This window comes from Hydra vulgaris, chromosome 09, assembly GCF_038396675.1.
Source record: "Hydra vulgaris chromosome 09, alternate assembly HydraT2T_AEP".
In the NCBI taxonomy this organism is placed as follows: domain Eukaryota; kingdom Metazoa; phylum Cnidaria; class Hydrozoa; order Anthoathecata; family Hydridae; genus Hydra; species Hydra vulgaris.
This window is the reverse complement of record NC_088928.1, coordinates 61,654,628-61,678,236: the sequence shown is the minus strand read 5'-3', so window position 1 is coordinate 61,678,236 and position 23,609 is coordinate 61,654,628. Positions and strand designations below refer to the sequence as shown.

Sequence of the window (23,609 nt, the reverse complement as noted above, 5' to 3'; positions counted from 1 at the left end):
TATATGCAGTAAATTCCTGTAAACTCAAACCTCCAAGAGACCAAGGAAAACAGTTCAACTAAAAGAAGGAGAACAATAAAGAACAAAGAGAAAGGCAATATGGTGAAGAGGTGTTAAGCAGAAGTACATAAAAGAACAGTCAAAGGATTCAAACCTGATTTCTACACAAATAGCTGAATTGGTGTGTAAGTATACCACCTAGCCAAACATGTGAATATTTGAGTATTTGCGAACCAAAGGATAGAACCCATCAACACTAAAACCTGGAAAAGGAACAGCCAAATTTAAATTAGTCTCACATAAAGCAAACCAGTCTGATGAAAATTACAAGAGTTTAGATTAAACTGATAAAAGGTTACTTCGAAGAAAACGAATATTTGTGAAAGATATATTGAAACATTTAGATGGTGGAGATGGTTTTTTTATGTTTAATATTTTGGGTTACTTTGGGCACGGTTTAAGTTTAGAGAGAATTTCACTCATTCAGTTAAGTTATATATTAAGTTAAGATTAATTAGCAGCACTGAGATAACTGCATAGTTAATTGTTTGGGATGTAGAGCACGACATCCCAAACAATTGATTATGCATTTATCTCAGTACTGCTAATTAATCTAAAGTCATAACTTAAGGCTTTATTTAACATTAACAGGAACACAATTTATGCTCAACATAGGACAGTAAATACTCTGGTATTTTACAGCTGTTGATGGAATCAGCCTTTCTGAGAGCTACCACAAAGTTTGGAAAACCTTACTACCATCCGGCCTCAGAACTATTAAACTGAGTTTTATGGCTATACCCTCATTAAAGGCAGAGGGATTTTCAAGTTGGAGTTTGTTTCTCCTAGCCATCGCCTAAAAAATCAAACTCTTAAAAGCAGCAGGGACAGGTAGTACTGGGTTACATAATATCAGTTACATGGTGATCGTGATAATTCTTAACCTGACCTGACCTGGAGTAGTTGAAAGGAGTAACTTCCTGTACACAGTACTTTAAAACATTTATGAGATATTTTGGAAATGCACAAGGAAAGACATTACTTTTAACAGAATACAAGATGTTAAGGTGAGCGTAACTTTTATAGTTGGGGTCACTAGTTGGTTACTGTGTTCACACTGCAACAGAGATTTAAGCAGAATTTTCAATTCTGAAACTTTTGAATTCAATTGTACTTCCACTGTTTTAGACATTAGAGTTGTTTGGACACTTGTAATCTCTGTTTCGTCAACATTCCAGATCTGAAAAGGCAAAAACTGGAACTTTTGCAATAATACTTGAATATTGTTGTAAAATATGCCCATATTGTGTTGATTAAAAGCTGACAATTGTCTGATTGATGTAGCTTCTGGATTTTGAATTGATAAATCCTAGGTTTGTTTTAAAAATGCAATCAACTAATCTTTACCAGCATTATTTTTTTTTAACCAAGGATTTAATGACCCTTTTTCAAATGAGGTAGAGATTTTTCTAATTTCAATTGCAAACTCATGCTAGACTCCAAAGTTTATTTGTACCTAAACCGTACCCCATTTTCAAAGTTTCTATGCAATATTTTTTGAAAAATTATCTGTTTTTGAAAAAAATTTCATTGAACTTGAAGTGTACAGATTGTTTTCAAACTTTTCATCAGCAGATGTTTTGGCTTCCACTTTTTTTGTGTGCTGTGTTTACCTGTTAACTTCATATAATTTGGCATATTTAGCTCATTTTCTCTAATAAAATGTTTCAGCTTTTCACTGACAGAGCTAGAGTGATACATCTAAAACACTCTTTTTTGTAACTATTGTTAGCAGCATCAGAATTACAATATATTTGAGTCTATTTTTTACTTTGTTAGAATGCAGAAATACACCTAATGAATTAAAACAAAATAATTGAAAATATTCAAGAGAAAATTTTTGTCATTATAAAAAAAAAATTCCGCAAGAAAGAGGAAAAAAAAGTAATAAAAATGCGAACTAAACTTCATAATTCTTTTTTTTTTTTTAACTACTTAAAAATACTTTTAAGCAAAAAGGTTATTTAAAAAAACTGTTTTATCATATCATAGCATGGTTTCAATGTTGTAATAAAGGTTGTATAAGCGTGTTTTGACGTTTATTTACAGTCCTTTTGTGTAGCAAAAAGTGGTAAAAATTAAGTGTTATGACCGTCACGCTACATAGAGTTAATTTTTGAAAAAAAGTTGAAGACTTAAATGCTTTTAAAACTTTTAAATACTAAATTATATGATAGTATTTTACATTTTTGGTTCACTTTTAATAGTTTAAAAAGTGTCAAATGTTGCGACCGCCACTCTCGCGGAATTGACAATATATATACATATATATATATACCTATGTATGTATATATATATATATATATATATATATATATATATATATATATATATATATATATATATATATATATATATATGTATATATATATATACATATATATCAGTGCTGTGGCTAGTGGGTCGAATTAATGTTTGTTTGTTGAAGTATGATATTATTTGTGTCAATTTTTACTTTAATTTCAAAATACTTTAGATTAAACAATTTCATGGTATTCTTGTTACATGATATTTCTATCTTAGATCTCGAATAAACTTTTTTTTCCTCTTTTAACTGTTTTTTTTTTTTTAATTTTTCTGTGAACATAATGTTGTTTATATCATCCGATGTATTTTCCTTAAGGATAAAAGTTAATTGTGTGACTTACTCTTTTATTATCATTGGTTTAGTTATAAATAACTTGGACAACTGTTTTTTTACCTGGTAAACATGGGACAACATTGGTTGTTTCAAAGTTGCGATTTTTTTTAAATGATCATAGAACCTTAAATCAGATTTTTCGTTATGTATTTTTTAATTAAAATAGCTTAATACTAAAATATCATAAAAATATATAAAACTTAAAATTTTCAAAATATAGACATCTGTGGTTTTACCTGTGTGGTCTTCAAATATGATCTTGTAACAAATGCTATTGCCTTGATTAAATATCTTAGATAATGACTTTTTGTTGTCTAGTTGCCCTTGTTATTTCAGTGGAGATGGGTACCTGTTTATTTTGGTACCCATCTCCCCTAGTGGTAAGACTTTTGGCATTTCTTATTTTCATTTAAAATTTATATTAAAGTAAAAAATGAGCCTTCTATATTGTAGTAGCCTTTTAGAGCATTAAAAAGATGAGTTTATTAAAAAAAAAAATTTCTATTACCTAAAGGGCATATAGGCAAGAGTTTTCCCCAAACATTTAACGAGCTAAAAATATAGTGTATATTATCAGTAAAGCCCCCTATCAGTAAAGACTTTTAACAAATAGACTTTTTCTTATGAACAGATTAATTCTGTAGTAAATAGTGATATGTGGAAACTTCTTTTTTCACTAATATCTCAACAAAGCTTGTTCTAGTGATAAGTTTTAGTAGCTTTTCTGAAAGGAGATTTTTGAATCAATTTAGCACACTTTGCAGGTAATATGCAAAAAAAAATATCCATAAAAAATGTTATTACATTTTTTGAAACTTTTTTTTTATTAATTTAGCAAGAGTTAGTTATGTGACATTCCATGAGTCACCATTCGTAACAAAACAACAAATATATACAAATATAATAACATCAATATAATAATAATACATACATACATAAAATATAAATTATATAAGTGAAGGATATAATAATATACTAGATATAGTAATAAAATATAGTAAATATAAAATATAGTAAAATATGTAAACTCATAAAGAAGTTTTAAAAATTCAAAAAGAATAATTCTAAAATTATATACAAATTTTTTAATATTTTGTTCTCAAAGTTTTATTTAAAAAATCCATCTTCGATCAATGAGAATCTCAAAATTTATTATTTGTTAAAATTTCGAGGTTTCTTTGTTTGACACATTTTTCAGTTTATATGGGTTTACGTGTATTTATGTATTATGTGTATTATGGGTAATTGGTATAATACATTCATACTCAAAAGGTGTTTATCTGTGAATGAAAGAAATCATTTTTTTATATTAGTATTCATCTTTTTCCAAAAGGTGCTACTGCAAAGATTAAATATTATCTTTGAATAAATATGCAGAAGTGAATTTCATTGGTTATATATGTTAAAATTTTTATTTTAGGATGGTTGCTATCATTATTCACATAAATGCTTACAAACTGCACGCTTAATTGAATTGCAAATTTATTTGCTCCCATCTGCAAAATGTGTATTAGGATTGTCTATTCAAGAAGTGAAAGAGTTTTTAAATAACCATGATAATTTTCTTGAGGTTCTATTACTTTTTAATTTTTGATTTGTTTTTATTTTTTTATGTATTTTTTTATTTTTTATTCTCGTAAATAAATTTTATTTACAAATCACTCGTCTTTTAATTATTTAGAGTAACTAGCAAATTTAATTTTCTTAATTCTTTATTAAAACAACTATTAAGCAACTTCAAGTGTTAATATCAACTTGGTTTAAATGTCAACTTGACATAACTTAACTTGTTGTCTTAACACTCTCCTGGAACAACTTTTAAACAAATTCAATTTGACTTTAACTTGAATAATTTAATATGTATTTCTATTATACTTATCTAAGTATATAAAACTCAAGTGTTGTTGTTATTAATACTAGGCCAGTAACAACATGCAAATGTGTGCACGCAATGCTATGATTATTGAGGTGATACTACCTCTAATTTTTTCCTAAATTTTTCATCTATATATATTCCAATTGAAATAATTTTTTATCATTTTTTTAACCTTCTTGTTTCCGCTCTTGAATGGGCTGTTTCTCATAATACCTTTTCACCCATATATGAAGTTCAAGCATCTTGTTTCCTTAACCTTTTTTGTGTCATCTTTAATCCACTAATCATTATTCTCTCCATTTTTTTAAAATGCTAGACTTGAATAATCATCATTGCCAATGTTTGATTGTCATAACGCAAAAAACTCTAAAAACAAGTAATGTATAACTTAATTATTTTTCAATATGCACCTGTTCGAAGTAGAAATTATTCTCCAAATATTTTTTTACATTTTTATTAAATTCTTGTTTATTCTGTTCTTTTGTTAATTTTTTAACCATTGAGGTGAATATGTAGGAGCTTTTGATAAATGAATATGGTTGATATGGGAGTAGTTCTTGTCACTTATTGGAAATTGGTTGAACACCGATCTTTTAAGGTAGACCTCTTTTGGTATTCTTTTTGAAGAAACACAACATGTAAACTTTCTTTCTTTTCACATTTATTTAAAGATGGTGTACATAATAGAACTATGTAGACTTATTTTTTCATCCCTATTTCAGTTTAATATCATGAAATAAAAATAAGAGTGATAGAAGAATGAAAAATTTAGAACAACTATTTTATCAAGTTATTTTTTATTAAGAATAAATCATGCATTACCCTGAATTGTATAAGGCTTTATAAGAATTTGTTAAGTTTTTTTTTTTTTTTTTTTTTTTTGTAATTAGTATTTGTCTGGTTACTTGCAGAGATAATTATTTACTATCTAATTTTTTTTAACAATACCAGGCTTTTCTAGTCGCCGAAATATATGGTTTGCATGATCCTTCAATTTGGGTTGATCCACTGTTTGAGATAGTTCTTTCAAGAGACAACCTTAACATCAGTTACCTGCAGCAGTTTAATTGTTATCAGTGTTTAACAACTATTGCCACAGAACTTGCTACTAAGTATACTTTTTTTAATTTTTTTAAGTTTATTTTTGTTTTAGTTGTAACTGTATGTTGACTTATATAATAGATAACCTAGAGCTATATAGTATATATGTTACTGTTACCTGCAATACCAGGAAATAGCTTAATGCTAATGTTTATAATATAATTTAGTATTGCAACTCTGAGTTTCATGTTTTACCATAATCTTCAGAGATGTAGTAAAAATTTAATTTTGTTACAACTTGTTAAGTGGATGTTACAGTTTCCCTTTTCTATAACAACAACAACAAAACTTGTATTAAAAAACTGAATCATGTAGTCTACATACTCAACAAACTATCCAATATAAGTTTAAAAACGGACATAGGGCTTTACCGTGATGATAGCTCGTTGATAATACGTAATTCTAATGGCCAAGAAATAGAGCAAATGCAAAAAAACATAATCCAAAAGTTTCAAGATATAGGATTTCAAATAGATATAAAAACAAATCTTGAATCAGTTAACTTCCTTGATGTCACCTTTAATTTAGCCCAAAACATTCATAAGCCTTTCAAAAACCCAACGATAATCTTCAATACATACACACATCTTCTAATTATCAAACACTTACATACTTCAATATGTAACAGACTTTTGCAAAATTCCTCAAACAAAGTTATATTTAATCAATTTAAAAATGAATATGAACAAGTACTAAAAAGTAGCGAATACAAAAACTGCTTCCTTAAATATCAGATCAAACAAAAATTACGCCATAAAAATCGTAAACGCAATTTCATACGGTTCAACCCCGCACCTAACAAAAACAAATATTGCTAAAATGTTTTAAATTTACAATAAAAAACTTACAAACTTCACAAAATTTTTAACAGTAACACTTTAAGTTAAACTGCACTGAAAATATCGAAAAAATTATAAAAAACCACAACAAAAAAATTATCTTCCAAAGAATTGAAAATAATGACCCAAAATGCAATTATCAAAATATAGCAGAATGCCCGCTGAATGGTAAGGACAAATCCACAAACATTATATACAAATGAATCATCGCAGCTAAAAACCAACCCAACAAAGTTTATATTTGACTGATGGAAGCTAAATGGAAAACTAGATATAACAAGCACAAATCATCATTCAGTAATGTTAAATACAAAAAACCTATCGCCCTATCAAACCACGTCTGGGATTTGAAAAACAATTTTAACAAAACCCCTATATTAACATGGTCTATTCTGAAGTCTGCAACCCCTTACTCAAATATTTCCAAAAGGTACCCACTATGTCTATATGAGAAATTTGCTATTATATTGTATCCAAAACCTTAGGAACTGCTAAATAAAAGAACCAAAATTATATCAAAGTGGCGCCACAAAAAAAACTTTTTATTTAAAAATTACAAAGCTCGATACAAACCTAACTAACATCTAACAATAACTATATTACTCTGTTTCATATATCTTTAGGCTAACTAATAAATTACTCACATACGCGCTTGTTTTAAAGCGTTAAGTTGATATTTATTAAACTTTTAAATTGCTCTATTAAGCGGTAAGATAAGAGAAGTAATTATTTTTACAAAAAACTACTTTGACGATTATGTAAATAAATTTTGACGGTTATGTACAAATGAAAAAACTTTTTTTATCAAAGAAAAAAACTTTTTTATGAAAAAACTTTTTTTTATCAAAATGTATAGTATACTATATAGTTTGATAAATAATGACAAATTTTATAAAAAATCATTAATAAAATTGTTTATTGTTATTAGTAACAAAAAACAAGTTTATTCAATTTTTGCTTTGTATACAAAGTTACTAAATGAAACTTAAAAGAAAACCATAAAAGAAATATTTATAATTAAATGTTGCGATAAATTTTTTTGTGTATCATTTTTTTATTTAGCATTTCTTTATTTAGCAAGCCCAAGTATATTTATTTATACACGTTTTTAAAACAATAAAAAGAAATTCTTTAAACCTCTATTGAACAGTAAAAACAAGTGAATAACAAAAAGCAAAAAAGTTATATATTATATGTTATTGTTATTTATGTTATTTTTATTTTTATTTTGTGTTATGGTAATGATCGGTTGTTTTGCTTGAAAAGCGCAAATATTGAACGCAAACACGCTTGAACAAACCAATACAAGATACAAACAAATGCAAATCACTGGTAAAGTAAATAAATAATATGTTAATTTTTTAATTTTTTACTCCCTAACTTTTTTAAAATAAAAAATTGTTTTTTAGTAGCAAAGCAGAAATTAAAAACTAAGATATAATAATTTAAAAATATATATATTTTAAATAGTAAATTAATTTTTTAATTCATATATTAATGTTGAGAAAAAAAAAAGTTTGTTAAACATTTAATATTTCATTTAATTATTTAATAATAATTTTTAAAATATAAAGAAAATAAACATTCCAATATAACATTTCTTTATCGTTTTTTGTTAATTGAGTTATTTTTTTTATGGTCGCGTTTTGCGGAAATTTATTATATTGCGGTAGTTCTGATGTCTTTAAAAAATAAAAAGCTAAAGAGAATTTTATGACGTCAAACTCACATTAAGCTAATGCATTAAGCTTTTGTTATTTAAAACAAGGCCTGATACGCGTAATATTACATACAGCTATTGTAATATATTTCATAATATTATTTATATTTTTATACCAATTTTAATTTTATATTTTTTTAACGTATAAATAATGCTCATTTTCACTTAAACAAATATTTTAAACAAGCATTGAAACATGTAACTATTTCACAACTATTAGCTAACTAAAAACAAATCAATAATTACATTAACCTAACAATAAACAATTTCCATCTCGTAATGATATAAAATACAAATATAAACCATAACATCCACTAAACAAATTGTAGCAAAATTAAATTTTTACTACTTGCCTGAAGATTGTGGTAACACATGAAACTCAAACTTTCTATATAAAATTTTATTATAAACATTAGCATTTAGCTAATTATAAACATCAGCATTAGCAATTCGCTTAACTTGAAGTTTCACATTGCTGGATCATCAGGAAGGGTACTCTTCCTGATGATCCAGCAATGGTGAAACTTCAAGTTGAAGAAAAAAGTTAGATTAGTGTTTTTTACTAATTTATATATATATATATATATATATATATATATATATATATATATATATATATATATATATATATATATATATATATATATATATTATATATATATATATATATATTATATATTATAATTTATATTTTATATTATTTAAATTATAGATTATAAATATATATATGATGTATAAATATATATTATGTGTATATATATATACATATATATATATATATATATATATATATATATATATATATATATATATATATATATATATATATATATATATATATATATATATATATATATATATATACATAAATTAAAAATTGGAGAAAACAATTCAAGTTTAAAAAAAAGGAGAAAAATTGAATATAAAAGATTTTTTAAATCTTAAAACCATGAAACGACATTAAATTGGCTTATTAAATAAATTTTGTAATTAAATGATTTAATCATCATTAATTGCAACAACAAAAAAAGAAAAAAAAATATTATTAGCATCGGATATAGCTTTAATAGAATCAGAGAATAATGAGTTATAAAAAAACTTTATGAGTTAAAAAACATAATTATGAGACCATCTGTTGAAACATCTAAACTTAAAATTAATATTTGTGGTGTATTTGTGAGTTCTAAAGAATTCTTATGTAAATGAGCATTTTAGGGCATGGAGATTCGGAAGTAAATGTTTCTCTATTCAAAAACCCGACCTAATGACCTTTAAAAGCTTATCATTGTGGGTTTATTGATTTTTGATGTTACCTTTTTATAAAACGTTTATTTATCTTTAAAAAATCTCTTTTCATTTCTAATTGGGCTATCAATTTTTAACAATTTCAAGGCAAAACATTGTTATTGACTATCAATTTATGTTCAATATAAACAATAAAATAGTATTTTGCCCTCTTCTATCCTTGCTCTCTAAGAAAGTTTCATAAACTATATTTAAATTCATAAATCTAAAATTATTTGCTAAAAATGATAAGTTTAGTTCATTCCAATATAAGATAATCTTCTAGTAAGTCTTTCTTGTATTCATCATATTTATCAACAGCATCATCATATTTTTCAACACCATCATCATAGTTTTCAACATTATCATCATAAACATATGATGATGATCATAAACATAAATATTGTGTAAACATCATCATAAACATCAATCTTGTGCAGATAAAGTTATGAGTATGAGTGTCATAAGCTGTGGTTTTGTTACACTTTATGAAGTTTAATACACTGTCTGGTGTTAATGGATTGGTTAACCATTAGTCACCAGTTCCTTCTCACTTATCATTTATGGTTTTATAGATCATCTTGATTGGCTGTTGCATTTTGCAACAGCCAATCTAGTTTTATGATTTTATTAACTAATGTAATATATAAGAGCTCAACAGCAGGAATTTTATGTCATATATGCTAGATTTAAATAATCAATACCTTTTTTTTTTCTTGGAATTACAATTCTTTGTTACATTACATAATACTTTCATAGAAATTATAAGTCATTCACCTAAATGACAAAATGTCGCAAGAAATTCTGGATACTCAAAGAGGATTTTTTAAGGTTATTTTTTTTTCTTTTTCTAAAAACAAGCTAGCTGCGCCACAACCTAAAGGTCAAATATGTAGTTCTAGTACTTAAATACACTGTTTTATTTTTGACAAATAAAATATTCAAAAACATATGTATGTAGTTTGTCAAATTTTTAAATTGCAAAACACAAGTTATGTGATAAATAATTTTATTCTGTTACATAACTTAGAAATAAAAATCAACTATCGAGTTACCCCCTGACCTAGAATGTTGCTTTGCAAACTTTAATTACAAACAACCAGTGATATATAATCAATCATAAGGAAATCTGTATAAACACTAACCAATTGAATAAAAAAATGAATATCAGTAAATGCATGGAGACCAGTAAATACTTGAAACCAATTTTTGTTCCAAATTTTGACAGCATTTTATTGAAATAATCCTTTTTTTATTTCAAACACCATTTTTTTAAAATTTTTTTTTTTTTTGTTATTCGCCTCCTCAAGGCCGAGAAGGCCACTACAGATGAGGAGGCTACTTAATAGTGGTTATAACCCTCTATCAACTCTATAATTCCGAAACACGAACCTTGACGAACAAGGCTGCTGCGCGGAGAAACAAGTTAGAAAATACAGATAACTATTAAATGAAAAAGCCTAAGATAAGGATGTCAGAGTTTAGACTTTAAATAATTTTGAATTGAACTTTAAATAATAATTTTATTGAATTTATTTGTTCCTTTAAATAATTTAATCATTTCAGTTCTATTTCCGGTTTTTTGGTTTGGTTAACCATGTGACCTTTTTGTTTACATAGGTTTTTCTCTCATACCAGAATATTGAATTCCTGCAAAAAAAATTTCCTTTTTGACAAACTTTTGTAATTTTTTTTTTTTTTTTTTTGTGATTAAATTAGCAAAATATTATTTTAATATGAGATTATGTTCGTATTAGATTTTTTTTTTTTTTTTTTTTTGTGATTAAATTAGCAAAATATGATCCTAATATGAAATTATGTTCATATTAGAATTTCTTTTTTTTTTTCAGAAAAAAGAATTTAGAAATTAGAATATGTTAAGAAAAGAATGTTTATCTTTGTGATATATATATATGATCAAATTTTGAAAAAAACAAAACTTGATATATATATGATCAAATTGATCAAATCATTTTCCGTTACAACACATGCTCTTATTGACGCAAAGTCAATTGCATCAAAATTTTCTCTAATGAATCTAAAAATGATTTTCAGAGACATCACTGCTCTAAAATTTAGTGAAATTAAAATTTTTGTCAAAAAATAATAAAAATTGAAAAATAAAAACAGGATAAACTTCGAAATATTATCTTAAGGCCATACAGTGGTCTACTGGGCAATAAAAGGCTGAGCTTTGACTTCCAGCCAGTCATATGTGCCAAAGTTTATTTTTAGTTTTTAATGTTACTGTGTTGTATATATTTTAAACTTCATGAATTTTCTATGGTACTAGAATATTTTTTTAGTTCATGTTACTTTAATTATTTCAGAAAAATATAACTAGTTGTATTTTTAATAAGACATATTTGTTAGGCAGTATTTGTTTTTTAATGTTTGTGGCAGGGTTTAAATCTTATGCAATTATTTATGAGGTACAAAATTAGGTATCTTTTGAAATATTTATACATTGGGTATCTTTTGGAACACTAAATGTTTTTTTCCCTAAATGGTTAAATTATCTTGTGCAGTGGAATAACTAAAACCATCAGTGGTGCTACAATCAATTCTTGATTAGTGTTTTGGTCAGTTCATCAGTGGTGTTTTAATGGAATAACTTGAAGCATCAGTGATATTTCCATCAATTCATCAGTGGTCTTTTAATCAATTTTTCAGTGGTGCTTCAATCAATTCGTCTGTGGTGTTTCATTGGAATGCATTTATTATAAAGATAGCATTTTTTGTAAAAACCCAAAACAATGCATAAAATAGTTGTACAGTGTATTGTAATAATTGCATATAACACAGTTTCTACTGCTAATTAATGTGAAAAGAAAAAATTTACAGTGAAGTCATTCCTTGAATAATCCCTAACTCCAATGCAAGTTTTTAAATATTTACTAATTCTTTTTAGTTTCTTCTGTGTCTCCATCATGATCATCACTCTTCATCTTTTCATTATTGTCATTGTTGTCATCATTCACATTGTTCACATTGTTACCACATTCAGATCTATTACTTGGTTTATGAAATATTAAATTAGGATATTCAGAAATTAGTGTTTTCTTTAATCTAGTTGATTGGTATGTCAGTACTTTTAAATCGATTTATTAAAGAAATAAACCTTTTTAGAAGACACTTCACTCTCAGCAATAGAACAAATCAACAAGAGTTTCATTGTTGTTGATAATTTTTTTTACAACAATTTTGTCACAGTTTTTAAAAGGTAACTCCATCATTTTTGAACTATTTTTTATCAAGACATGTTTGTTATTCCACATCTCTTGAGTTTAATATGTGTAGTACATAGTCAAGTATCCTACCTCTATTGCAACACACTTTGTATTTGCAAGAGTATACGCTCATTATTTTTTAGCTCAGCAGCTTTGCGAATTAATCCTGCATCTTTTGTTTCTGCCAGACTTAGATGTTGCACAGACTATTTTTATAGCATCTTATAAAAGTTTAAAACAATATATTATTAATAAATAATAGTAAGCAATATGTAGCTAAGTTTAAACTTCTCTAATAATCTTATTAATAAAATTCATAAAAAAGGACGCCGCATTGTCCGCAAGAGATCTGATCTCTTAATAAATGATATGCTAAAATTAGGCAATAACCCAAGGATCCACCTCAGAATCTTGCAAATTTTATTAACTATAGTTTTTAAATCTATTTATGGCTTAAACCGAGAGTTTATGTCAAATCTTTTTATTAATCCCCCCCCCCCCCTCCTCCTATAGATATCGCTGTTGTAGAAAATTAATCCTACCACCCATTATCTATAAACATAAATCCACAAGAAATAATTTATACAGACCCATCTCGCTATTGGACTCTCTAGAAAATGGGACCATGTTGGTACATAGACTAAAGGTGTTCAAAAGAAGAATTATTAAATGGGAGGGGAAATCTTGCTTTTGCAAAATTTGTAAAAATAATTTGTTATACTTATTGTAGTTTATTTAATTTTATATATGATTTGTAATTTATATTTTTACGTATTTATATTTACAATCAATTCTTTTAAAATTTTTTACCCACGATATCTTTGTTTGTGTGTACTGTCTTATATAGTTTAATTTGTTGATTTAAATAATTTATTTTTTGTAAATACTAATGTTACACATCATAGTAGGGATTAATTTATTTGAAAAAATAAATTATTTTTGCTAAATGTCCACCAAAAAACGGTTTGAATTTTCGAAATCAGGATACTTTGCACAATTATAATCTAAGTTTTGATTATATTCTGTGGCTTTCTTTCAAAAAAAAAAGAGATTGAAACAGGCAGGTCATGGATTTTCAGTGTTTAAGATAGGTAACTTCCAGAGATAGTGCAAACTTTAAATTTTGTAATATTAATACTGGTATTAAATGAGAATGTTTTACAAAAAATTACTGTGACAAGGGCCTGAGAACAATATGCACCTGAAAAATCAAGATCCACTGTCCCAAATGTAGAAAGAAAAAAAAAATAACTTTTTTTTTTGTTGTATTTTAAAATAGATTGAAATTTATTAAATTATTTGTATTATTGCCTTCTTCCCTAACAAATATTTGGACCTAATTTTAAAATAATATTGTTCCCAAACTCTAACTACTGTGATTTTTTTTAAACATTGCTTTGTAAATAGATATCTGGAGGTTACTTCTTTTAAACAATAAAAAAATTTTAAATTAGCCTTTTAGTATATATTCAATTGTTTTTTAACTAGAGAAAAGTTTAAACAACACAAATTAATGTTTATATTTATATTTATTTCCAATTACAATCAATAATAGTTTCCAAATGATACACATATACATTATACTTACTTAATTTTAAAGGAAAACTGTTTTAAAATCAAAATTAACAGATTCAAAATTTGACATAAGTGCAAGAAATTCACATGTATGCTTGATAAATGCATGCAATTTTAGTGACACTGGTAGTGACACTGGTAGACCAAATTTAGCAAAATCATCTTTATAGTCATTAATGGATGACTTATATTTAGGTAACAAGCTAGAACAAAGACATGCAACTTTAACAGATTTTTAACATTTAAAGGAATTAACTATAAAATTAATATGTTCAGCTTTTTCCAGTTTGGAAGATTTTACAAACTCTTCTAACAAATGAATATTATTTTTAATTGACCACCATGCAGCAAATTTGGTTCCTCTGGTTTGTCATATATCATAAATTCTGTTAGTATTTCCACAAAGAAGATGAAGTTTCATAAGAGCAAAAATTTTTCTTTAGGCAGATCAACTAGTGGAAACTTAATGCAATTAAAATAAGATGCAGCTAAAAGTTTGGATTTTTATTTCAATTTTTACAGGCAGCCTTGTAAGCATTAGATAATGAATGAATACTTTCTAGAGTACTGAGCTCACCATAATTTTCAAAATCTTGCATTTTTTCTTTGATAATGTTACAAGGGTATGGATGTGTTGATGCTGCACTTCCAATTCCAAAAAATATATTGACCAATTTCATATCAAAACCAGAAAAGGCATAGGCTCTTTAAAAGGCCTCCTAGGCAAAGACTTAAGGGGTAAACAGATTTTATCTGTTGACCAGCCTCGCACCCCTTCATCCATTTATCTATTAGGCTGGCGCAGATGTATTAATAATACATTGTTTCCACTTTAGAATGTTGAATTATGGATCTTCTTGACTCAATGCATGGGTTTTGCTTGTGTCTCTGTTTTTGATGACTAGGCAACTCATTCTATTATCTCCTAATGAGGGTACAGCTCTAAAACTCAGTTTTATGGTTCTGAGGCTGGCTGGTAGTCATGTTTCTTGAATTTTGTGCTGGGCATGAATTGTGTCCCTGTTCATTTAGTGTGCATTATTGAGGCCACATTTGGAACCTTTGTTACGGTTTAGGGTTTATTAGTAGTAATGAGGCAATTGCTTGGGCTATTAAATGGTGTTCTGAGTACTATACATGCTTTGAGTCAAGTTCTTTAATCTATTTTAAAGATGAATAAAGTACCAAAAACTGTAAAACACAAAAAACCATCATAATCACCAAGTTCTCTAAACCTATCATTCACTAATATTCGTGGTCTTCGAAGTAACTTTTCTTCTGTTGAGTCTTATTTCTTGAAAAGTTCACCAGACCTACTTTTTCTTTGTGAGACTAATTTGAGTTCAGTTGTCTTATCTTGTGATCTTAGTGTTGATGGTATTTTTTCTTTAATTCGTAAAGATTCTAATAGTCACATCGACTATGGCTCGGCCTGTGCATTTACATTCATAAGAATTCACCTATTTGATGGGAAAAACCTATTTGAAGGTTTGAATCTACAGGGTATTCTTTTATGTGCTTTCATTTAGCACCACTTCACTCTATCGCCTTTCTTATTGTTTTATATTACTCTCCTTCATCTCAAGACTGCACTCTTTTTGATGTTATTTCTGATCAAATTGACCAAACCCTTTCTCTTTATCCTTCAGCTAATATCGTTGTTGTTGGTGATTTTAATGCTCATCACACTGAATGGCTTGGCTCTAGTGTCATTGACTATGTAGGCGTTAAGGTCTCAACATTTGTCTTTTTCAATCTCTAACACAAATAGTCAACTTTCCAACTTGCTTTCAGACAATCCAAATCTTTTAAATCTTTTAAAGCTGACTGGGACTCTTTTCCTGATTTTCTTCATGACGGCCCTTGGGTAGAAATCTTTCACCTTCCTGCTGAAAAATGTGCTTTTTACATAACTTTGTGGATTCAGGCTGGCATGGAATTATTTATTCCCTCTCGACAATTCCAGGTCAAGCTTCACTCTTCTCCATGGTTTTCCTTTCATTGTGTTGCTGCAAAGTGTGCTATTCTCAGGTCACGAAATCTTGTATTTCATATCAACACTTAGGCTCTCATGACTTCTGGAGAATTTTTAACAGTATCTATAAAAAGAGCAAATCTGTTGTTCCACCTCTCTTGTATGGTTCAGATTTTGTCACCTCACCTAAAGACAAAGCTGAATTGTTTGCTAGAAACTTTCATGATCATCTCTTGATTACACTAGTTGCGATCTACCTAAAAAAACCGACAAACAGGTTGATCCATTGCTTGACATTCTTATCACTCCAGCTTCTGTATCTAAAGTGATTTCTGGCTTAGACTTTTCTGCAGCTTGTGGTCCAGACAACATTCCTGTTATAGTCTTCCAGAAGTGTTCTCCAGAACTATTGTCTATACTTTCAAAACTATTTAACAAGTGCCTATCAGAATCTTGTTTTCTAGCTTGCTGGAAAGCAGCATCCCTATTTTCAAAAATTCTGGGGAACGATCTGACTCATCTAACTACCGTCCCATAAGTCTTCTTCCTATCATAAACAATGTTTTTGAGTCTTTAGTTAAAAAACACTTTACCTCCTATCTTGAATCTAATAACTTAGTTTCTAATCATCATTATGGATTCCAATCTTATCATTCTGCAGCAGATTTGCTAACAGTAATAAACAATAGATTTTATTGTGCATCAGATAGAAGTGGAGAGGTTAAGGCTATTACTCTTGACATTTCTAAAGCTTTTGATAATGTTTGGCATGCTGGTCTTCTCCATAAGATTTCTTCTTACTGTGTATCAGGTAACATCTTTAAGATTATTGAATCCTTCTTTACTAATTGTAGTATAAAAGTTGTCTTCAATGGACAGCACTCTTCTTCATATCCTGTAACTTCAGGGGTTCACTAAGGTTCTATTCTTGGCCCTATACTCTTTTTAATTTACATTAATGATCTTCCAAACATTCTCACATTCAAGGTGGCATTGTTTGCTGATGATACTACCATTTATTCTTTTCATAATAAAAAGCCAACACTTTCTGATTGCTTGGAGGGAGCATTTTAGCTTGAAAAGGATCTCAGTTCTGCTACAGAATGGAGCTCACAATGGCTGGTGAACTTTAACTCAGATAAAACTCGAATTTTTTCAACTGATCATTATTGCAACAATCTAGATCTTCATAGATTTATAAATAGTATTGACTAGATGAGTCATCTGCCCTTCGCTTTCTTGGACTAACTTTACTTCCAATCTTTTTTGGAAACCATATATCAAATCAATTGCAAAATTAGCATCTGCTAAGCTTGCATCCCTTTATAGTGCTTGCATCCCTTTATCTGGATTTTATTCTTTATCTCTATAAATCTGAAATCTGTTCTTGTATGGAATACGGTTGCCATATCTGGAGCAGATCTTTGAATGATGCCTTTTTTTGTTTAGTCAAGATGCAAAAATGGATTATAATTATAGTTGGACCTGCTCTTGCAGCCAACCTTCAACCACTGTCACATCGTTGTAATGTTGCTTCTTTTTTTCTTTTCGAAAAATACTATAATGAGCACTGTTCTAAAGTGCAAGTGTCTCTCGTACCATCTTTTTTTTTTCACAAGACTGCAAGCAACCACTATCAGAGTTGGAAGTTACTAGAAGAGAAAAGATGAAGATTGTAGAGCAAGATAACAATTGACCGACAACTTAGAAGATTGCAAATTATATGAATCACAGAGTTCAGGAAACATGACAACCAGCCAGCCTCAGAACCATAAAACTGAGTTTTAGAGTTGTACCCTCATTAGGAGATAATAGAATGAGTCACAAGGTAACCCATGCATTGAGTCAAGAAGATACAGCATTCAACATCCTAATCTGGAAACAATGTGTTGAAAATACATCTGTGCCAGCCTAATAGAGGAAGAAGGGGTGCAAGACTGGTCAACAGATAGAATCTGTTTACCCCTTAAGTCTTTGCTTAGGAGGCCTTCTACAAGACAGTAGCCGGATGCATTAACATCTGCCCAAGATGAGTAATTTTATCGAGACACCATCTCTACCCTTTACTCAACCAAGAGCCCCAAGGCAGGGGGTGTTTTAAGTCGGAGTTGGCTTCTCCTAGCCTTTGCCTAAAAAAGCCTATCCTACACGGCAGCAGGACATGAAGTAGATTGTACTGAGTTACATGTTACCAGTTGCAGTATAACCTGACCTTACATTTTGACCTGATCTGACATGACACTCTACTGAAATTCTTCATTCTGTTGTTACTTATCATTCCATTATGTCTCATCTTGTTACTGTGACTGTGTAAATTCTTATTCGCCGGTTTTTTTCCATGAACTTTAGTTCTTTGGAATTGGCTTCCTTCATCTTATTTTCCTAATTCATATAATTTGCAATATTCTAAGTCGTCTTTTAATCGTTATCTCGCTCTATAAACATCTTTTTTTTTTCTTCCAGTAACTTACAACTCTAATTGTGGTTCCTTGCAACCTTGTTTAAGTGAAGATGTTAAAATAAAAAAACTAACAAATTACAAAAGTATTTTAAATCAGCTTTAAATTAGTGATAAATTTCTCAAGATTTGAATGAGATTCAGCGTTTTCTGTTAAGCCAATAATAAACAATATGTTTATGCCACCATCTTTGTATTTTTCATTACTTAATTTTTCCTCATTCCATCATTTTTCTTCAACTTATTTTTGTCACTTTTAGAATGTAATCTTTTAACAATTTTCTCTCCTTTATTACTCTCAATCAGTCCTTTAATGTTTTTATAATAAACCAAAGATGTAGGTCTCATAATTTAAGTCTTGGTAGCCTGGAGTATTGGTCTTTGTCTTGGTCTCGGATCTTTAATGTCTTGTACTTTCTTGATCCTTACAAAAAATATCAACAAAATGGATGGATTAGTAATTATTAATTAATTGTCATTGCTAAGATTAACTTGTTATATAATAAAGTGATGCATAGTTGTCTGTTTTACTTCATACTAAAATTAAATACTTAAATTTTACTTTAAATTTTCTTTTGTAATTATAGTATGTGGCTAATGTAGTTACAAAAAAAAAAAATCTGCATGTCTGCTATATGTGCGTTATTCTTAGTTTCACAATGTGATGATCTTGCATCGTTTCTTATGGGCACATTTTGTTTTTAACATTACAAGAAACCTCTTAGTTTTCTGTTATTATTAAGTTTATACAATTTGCAATAACATAATTATAAATGAGTAGTTACATAGTAGTTTTGTTATAGAGTAATGTGTATAAATGGTATAATGATGCATCAGCTAAAAATAAACATGTTTACCCATGTGTCTTATTTTGTTGAACTTCTAAGAATATATGTCTTCATCTTATTCTTGTGAAAATTTTTAAAGTCTTGGTCTGAGTCTTTGGTTAACTTTTTGATGTCTTGGTCTTGGCATTGAAGTCTTAAGTCTTAGTTTTGGTCTTGAGCCCAAACGTCCTGGATTTAGTATTACTCTTGACCTTTACTGTCTTGACTACATCTCTGCTATAAATTCATTGTCTTGAATCTTTTTCAAAAATTATATTTCTTTAACATCAAAATAATCATTTAAAAACCTATATTCTTTACTTAATTTCTCTCTCACATTGCTTTCAAATAAATCTCTTCCCTTCCAGTTTCTAAATATGCTAAGAACTTTGGCTCCCTGAGTATTACAAAGTCCACAAGTGTTTTTAAATTTGTTTATTTCCTAAATTAGGGTTTTTTCAACTGGAAAAAGCACTTTTACAGAGCTTTTCGATTTTTTAACAGCAATGGCTTTACCTTTGGCTACAACCTTAATTTTAGTCCCCTCTTCCTCAAATTTTCTTTTCAATACTTTTGAGCATTGAAGTTTTATTGAAATATTAAATCTAGAATAAAAGGTTCGCCTTACCTTTGTCAAGTTCTTCTGTTAAATTTTCTCTTCTCATTGTGAGAGTGCAAGGGAAGGGTAATCCTGCCTTGACATTTCCAATGACAACCCTGCACCTTTTATATATTTTTATTGTTCAGGTGATGATGGTTTTACTCTTCCCAACTTAATTCTCCCGCTATTTTCAGATGTTAACCCTGGGGTAATTGTAATTCAAGCAATCTCACAGGTGTCACAAACCCAGAATGGCTGGTTTCTGTTAAGAATACTAACTTTAACTTTTCAGATATCATACAGTTTTCTCAGAATAATGTTCCTATTCCCTTTTTCAAATCTTTCTAATGCTTTTCTATATTTAGTAAAAATGCCATTAGGAAAGTTTTCATTGTTCAAATCAAATGATTTTAAAAAGAACTTATGTATTCTGTTCAGTTTCACACTTGCTTCTTTAACTTCTATCATTCCTGATCCTTTTAAAAACAAAATTAGACTAAGACTCTATTATCTTTATGAGATTTTTTAATGTTTTTTAATTTTGAAACGATACAAGCAACACTAATCAATTTTTTAAAGATTTTTTTAACTACTGTTAATTTATTAATGTTCATAGTATCTATTGATAAATTTTCTTGCGGTATACCACAAGGAAGTATACAAAACAGAGAAATATTGTTTATACATTTTACATCAAAAGAGAGAATACGCTTGCAAGCTTTATATACCAAATATGAACACTTTTAAACCAAGGACAGAAGTGACATGTACGACGCAGTTTATTGCACATGATGAAGTACAGAAAAGACTTGAAAACCTTGACGGGAACAAGACGATGGGCATCGATGGCGTCCATCCAAGGCTTCTAAAAATGTGTGCAGCAGCGTTTTCCGTTCCACTTACCTTTATTTTTCCGACTTCACTTTCTAAAGGTGAGGCGCCAGACAACTGGAGGCGCTCAAATATAACACCGATATTCAAGAAGGGCTCCAAACCAAAAGCATCTAATTACAAGCCAGTATCACTCACTAGTATCCCTTGTAAAGTTATAGAGCGTTTCGTTCGAGACCAGATTTTAAATCATTGTATTATAAACGGTCTTATATCAAAAAACCAACACAGTTGCGTTTTCAAAAAGTCGTGCTTTACAAACCTTCTGGAAACACTTGATCTTTTAACAGAAGCTATGTACCTAGGATACGCTACAGACGTAATCTTCACAGATCTGGCAAAAGCCTTAGACAGAGTTCCACACAATAGACTTCTCCACAAAATTTAAAACTACGGAATTAAAGAGGAGCTTCACGCATGGATTAAAGCATGACTCTCAGGAAGGCAGCAGAGAGTCGTTATTGGAGATTGTACATCAGATTGGAAAAACGTTATTAGCGGCGTACCGCAAAGTTCGGTCTTGGGTTCATTATTGTTTCTTCTGTACATTAATGATCTTCCAGACAAATTGGAACATCAGATCAAACTCTACGCTCAAGTTTCAGCAGCTGCGGTGAATGCTAAACGCTCCTTAGGGAGGCTGAAAAAACTTTTCGCAGTCGTAGTTTTTCACTGTGGAAACAACTGTATACCACGTACGTTCGTCCTCACCTAGAGTAAACTATCCAAGCGTGGTCACCGTACCAACGGGCAGACATAGGAGCGCTAGAAAAAGTTCAAAACCGTGCTACAAAAACCATTTCTGAGATTAAGCATCGCACTGCCGAACAGCGAAGAGTCATTTTAGGTCTTACGACATTTCAAGAAAGAAGAATAAGAGGTGATTTAATTCTTATGTTCAAGTTCATACGTGAAATCGATGAAATAAACTTTCACGTACCACTCAATCGTCCTTCGTTATCAAAGTATATTATGCGTGGTCATAATTAAAGACTTGCACAACAAAGAGTACTCAATTGCATGCCAAGAGAGAAATTTTTCACGAACCGTATTGTTTTGCAGTGGAATACCCTGCCGCAATTCTTCGTTGGTAATAGCAAACATTTATGATTTTTCAAAAGTCTATAAATTTATTAAGGATTGTTGTATATATTTTTAAATTATTGATTACTAAAATAAACTAAACTAAACTATTTAACCTGTAATGTAAACGTTATTTACCGTAATTAAGGTATTATTTAAAATTTGCCATAAAATTAAGGCACCAAAGTCCAAATATTTGTTAGGGAAGGGGGCAATAATAGAACTTAAAAAAAACTCTAAATTCTCATTTAGTAAAAAAAATTTTAACTTTCAAAAGTTATAGCCGCGTTAAGTTGAAAACCTCCTCAAATGGAGGGGGTTTCAAGCTTTCCTTGTTTTTTATTTTTACACGATAAGAAATTTTTTTTTAGATAAATTCACTTTTCCGATTAGTTCTGATCTATTTTAAGATACTACATTAAGAAATTTATTTTTTTCTTCTTTTCACATTTAGGACAGTGGGTCCCAATTTTTCAGGTTTTATTTTTTTCCCATGCTCCATCACTGTAACTTTTCGTAAGAAATTCTTATTTGATACCAGTATCAATATTTCAAAATTTAAAGTTTGCACTATCGTTAAAAGTTATCTTAAACACCAAAAATCCATGACCTGCCCGTTCAAACCCTTTTTTTTTATGAAAGACGTCAACAGAATATTTTATAGTTTATAAAAAATTAAATTAATTAAAAAAATCAAGTTAAGATCAACTCGCTTTTCTCTCCTCTACGTGTTATCTCGCTATGTGCTACAATTGTAACTGTTCGTAATTGTTCTAGCTTTTGTAATTGGTAAATGCGTTCTTTTTTTTAGGGCACGATTGAGCAAATCTACCTTTGTGATTAGTAACATGAGAAAGATTTTGTCCTACGTTCGGGATGTTAAAGTGAAGTTAAAAGTATACAAAGAACTTGGTTTTACTGATATGGAAAAATCCCTGAACGAAAGTTCAGCTGGAGCCTTCTTAAGAGACCAAATGTTTTACATGTAATAAAGTTCAGCTGGAACCTTCTTAAGAGACCAAATGTTTTTCATGTAAAGTTCGGTAGAGACTCTCTTAAAGTTATTTAAAGTGAATTTAATTTTATATATATATTTTTTTATTCATAAGTTATTGTTTTTGTTTAATGACAGAAATTTATTACATAAATATATAAACATTACTTTTTTTCTTTATATAGCAAAAGTTTTTTTTTTTTTAATTTAACGGGCAGAATATATTTTTATTTTGACATAACATACAAAAATATTTTTCTTTAAAATTTGAAGTCTTTTGCTATCTTGTATAAATAGTTTTATAGAAACTTTTTTTTTTTTCTAAAAGTTTTTTCTAAAAAATTTTTTTCTAAAAGTTATTTTTAATTAAATTCTGTTCATAAACCATAGGACTTTCTAAATTCTTAAATTAAGCGTTGAATTACGAATACGCACAAAAATCTTTCAAGGCTAG

At 28.7% G+C, this 23,609-nt stretch overlaps 1 protein-coding gene across 1 annotated transcript in view; it reads left to right on the top strand.

Annotated features, from left to right (window-relative positions):
- Positions 1 to 23,244, top strand: part of LOC101237023 (spatacsin) — a 156,174-nt gene extending 132,930 nt beyond the window's left edge. Inside the window, exons 43-45 of the mRNA XM_065806270.1 lie at positions 4,122 to 4,271; positions 5,529 to 5,689; positions 22,973 to 23,244. Of these exons, the coding sequence (XP_065662342.1) occupies positions 4,122 to 4,271; positions 5,529 to 5,689; positions 22,973 to 23,150 (489 nt within the window). The 3' untranslated portion in view covers positions 23,151 to 23,244. The remainder of the gene's footprint in view (positions 1 to 4,121; positions 4,272 to 5,528; positions 5,690 to 22,972) is intronic.
- Positions 23,245 to 23,609: the final 365 nt, after the last annotated feature.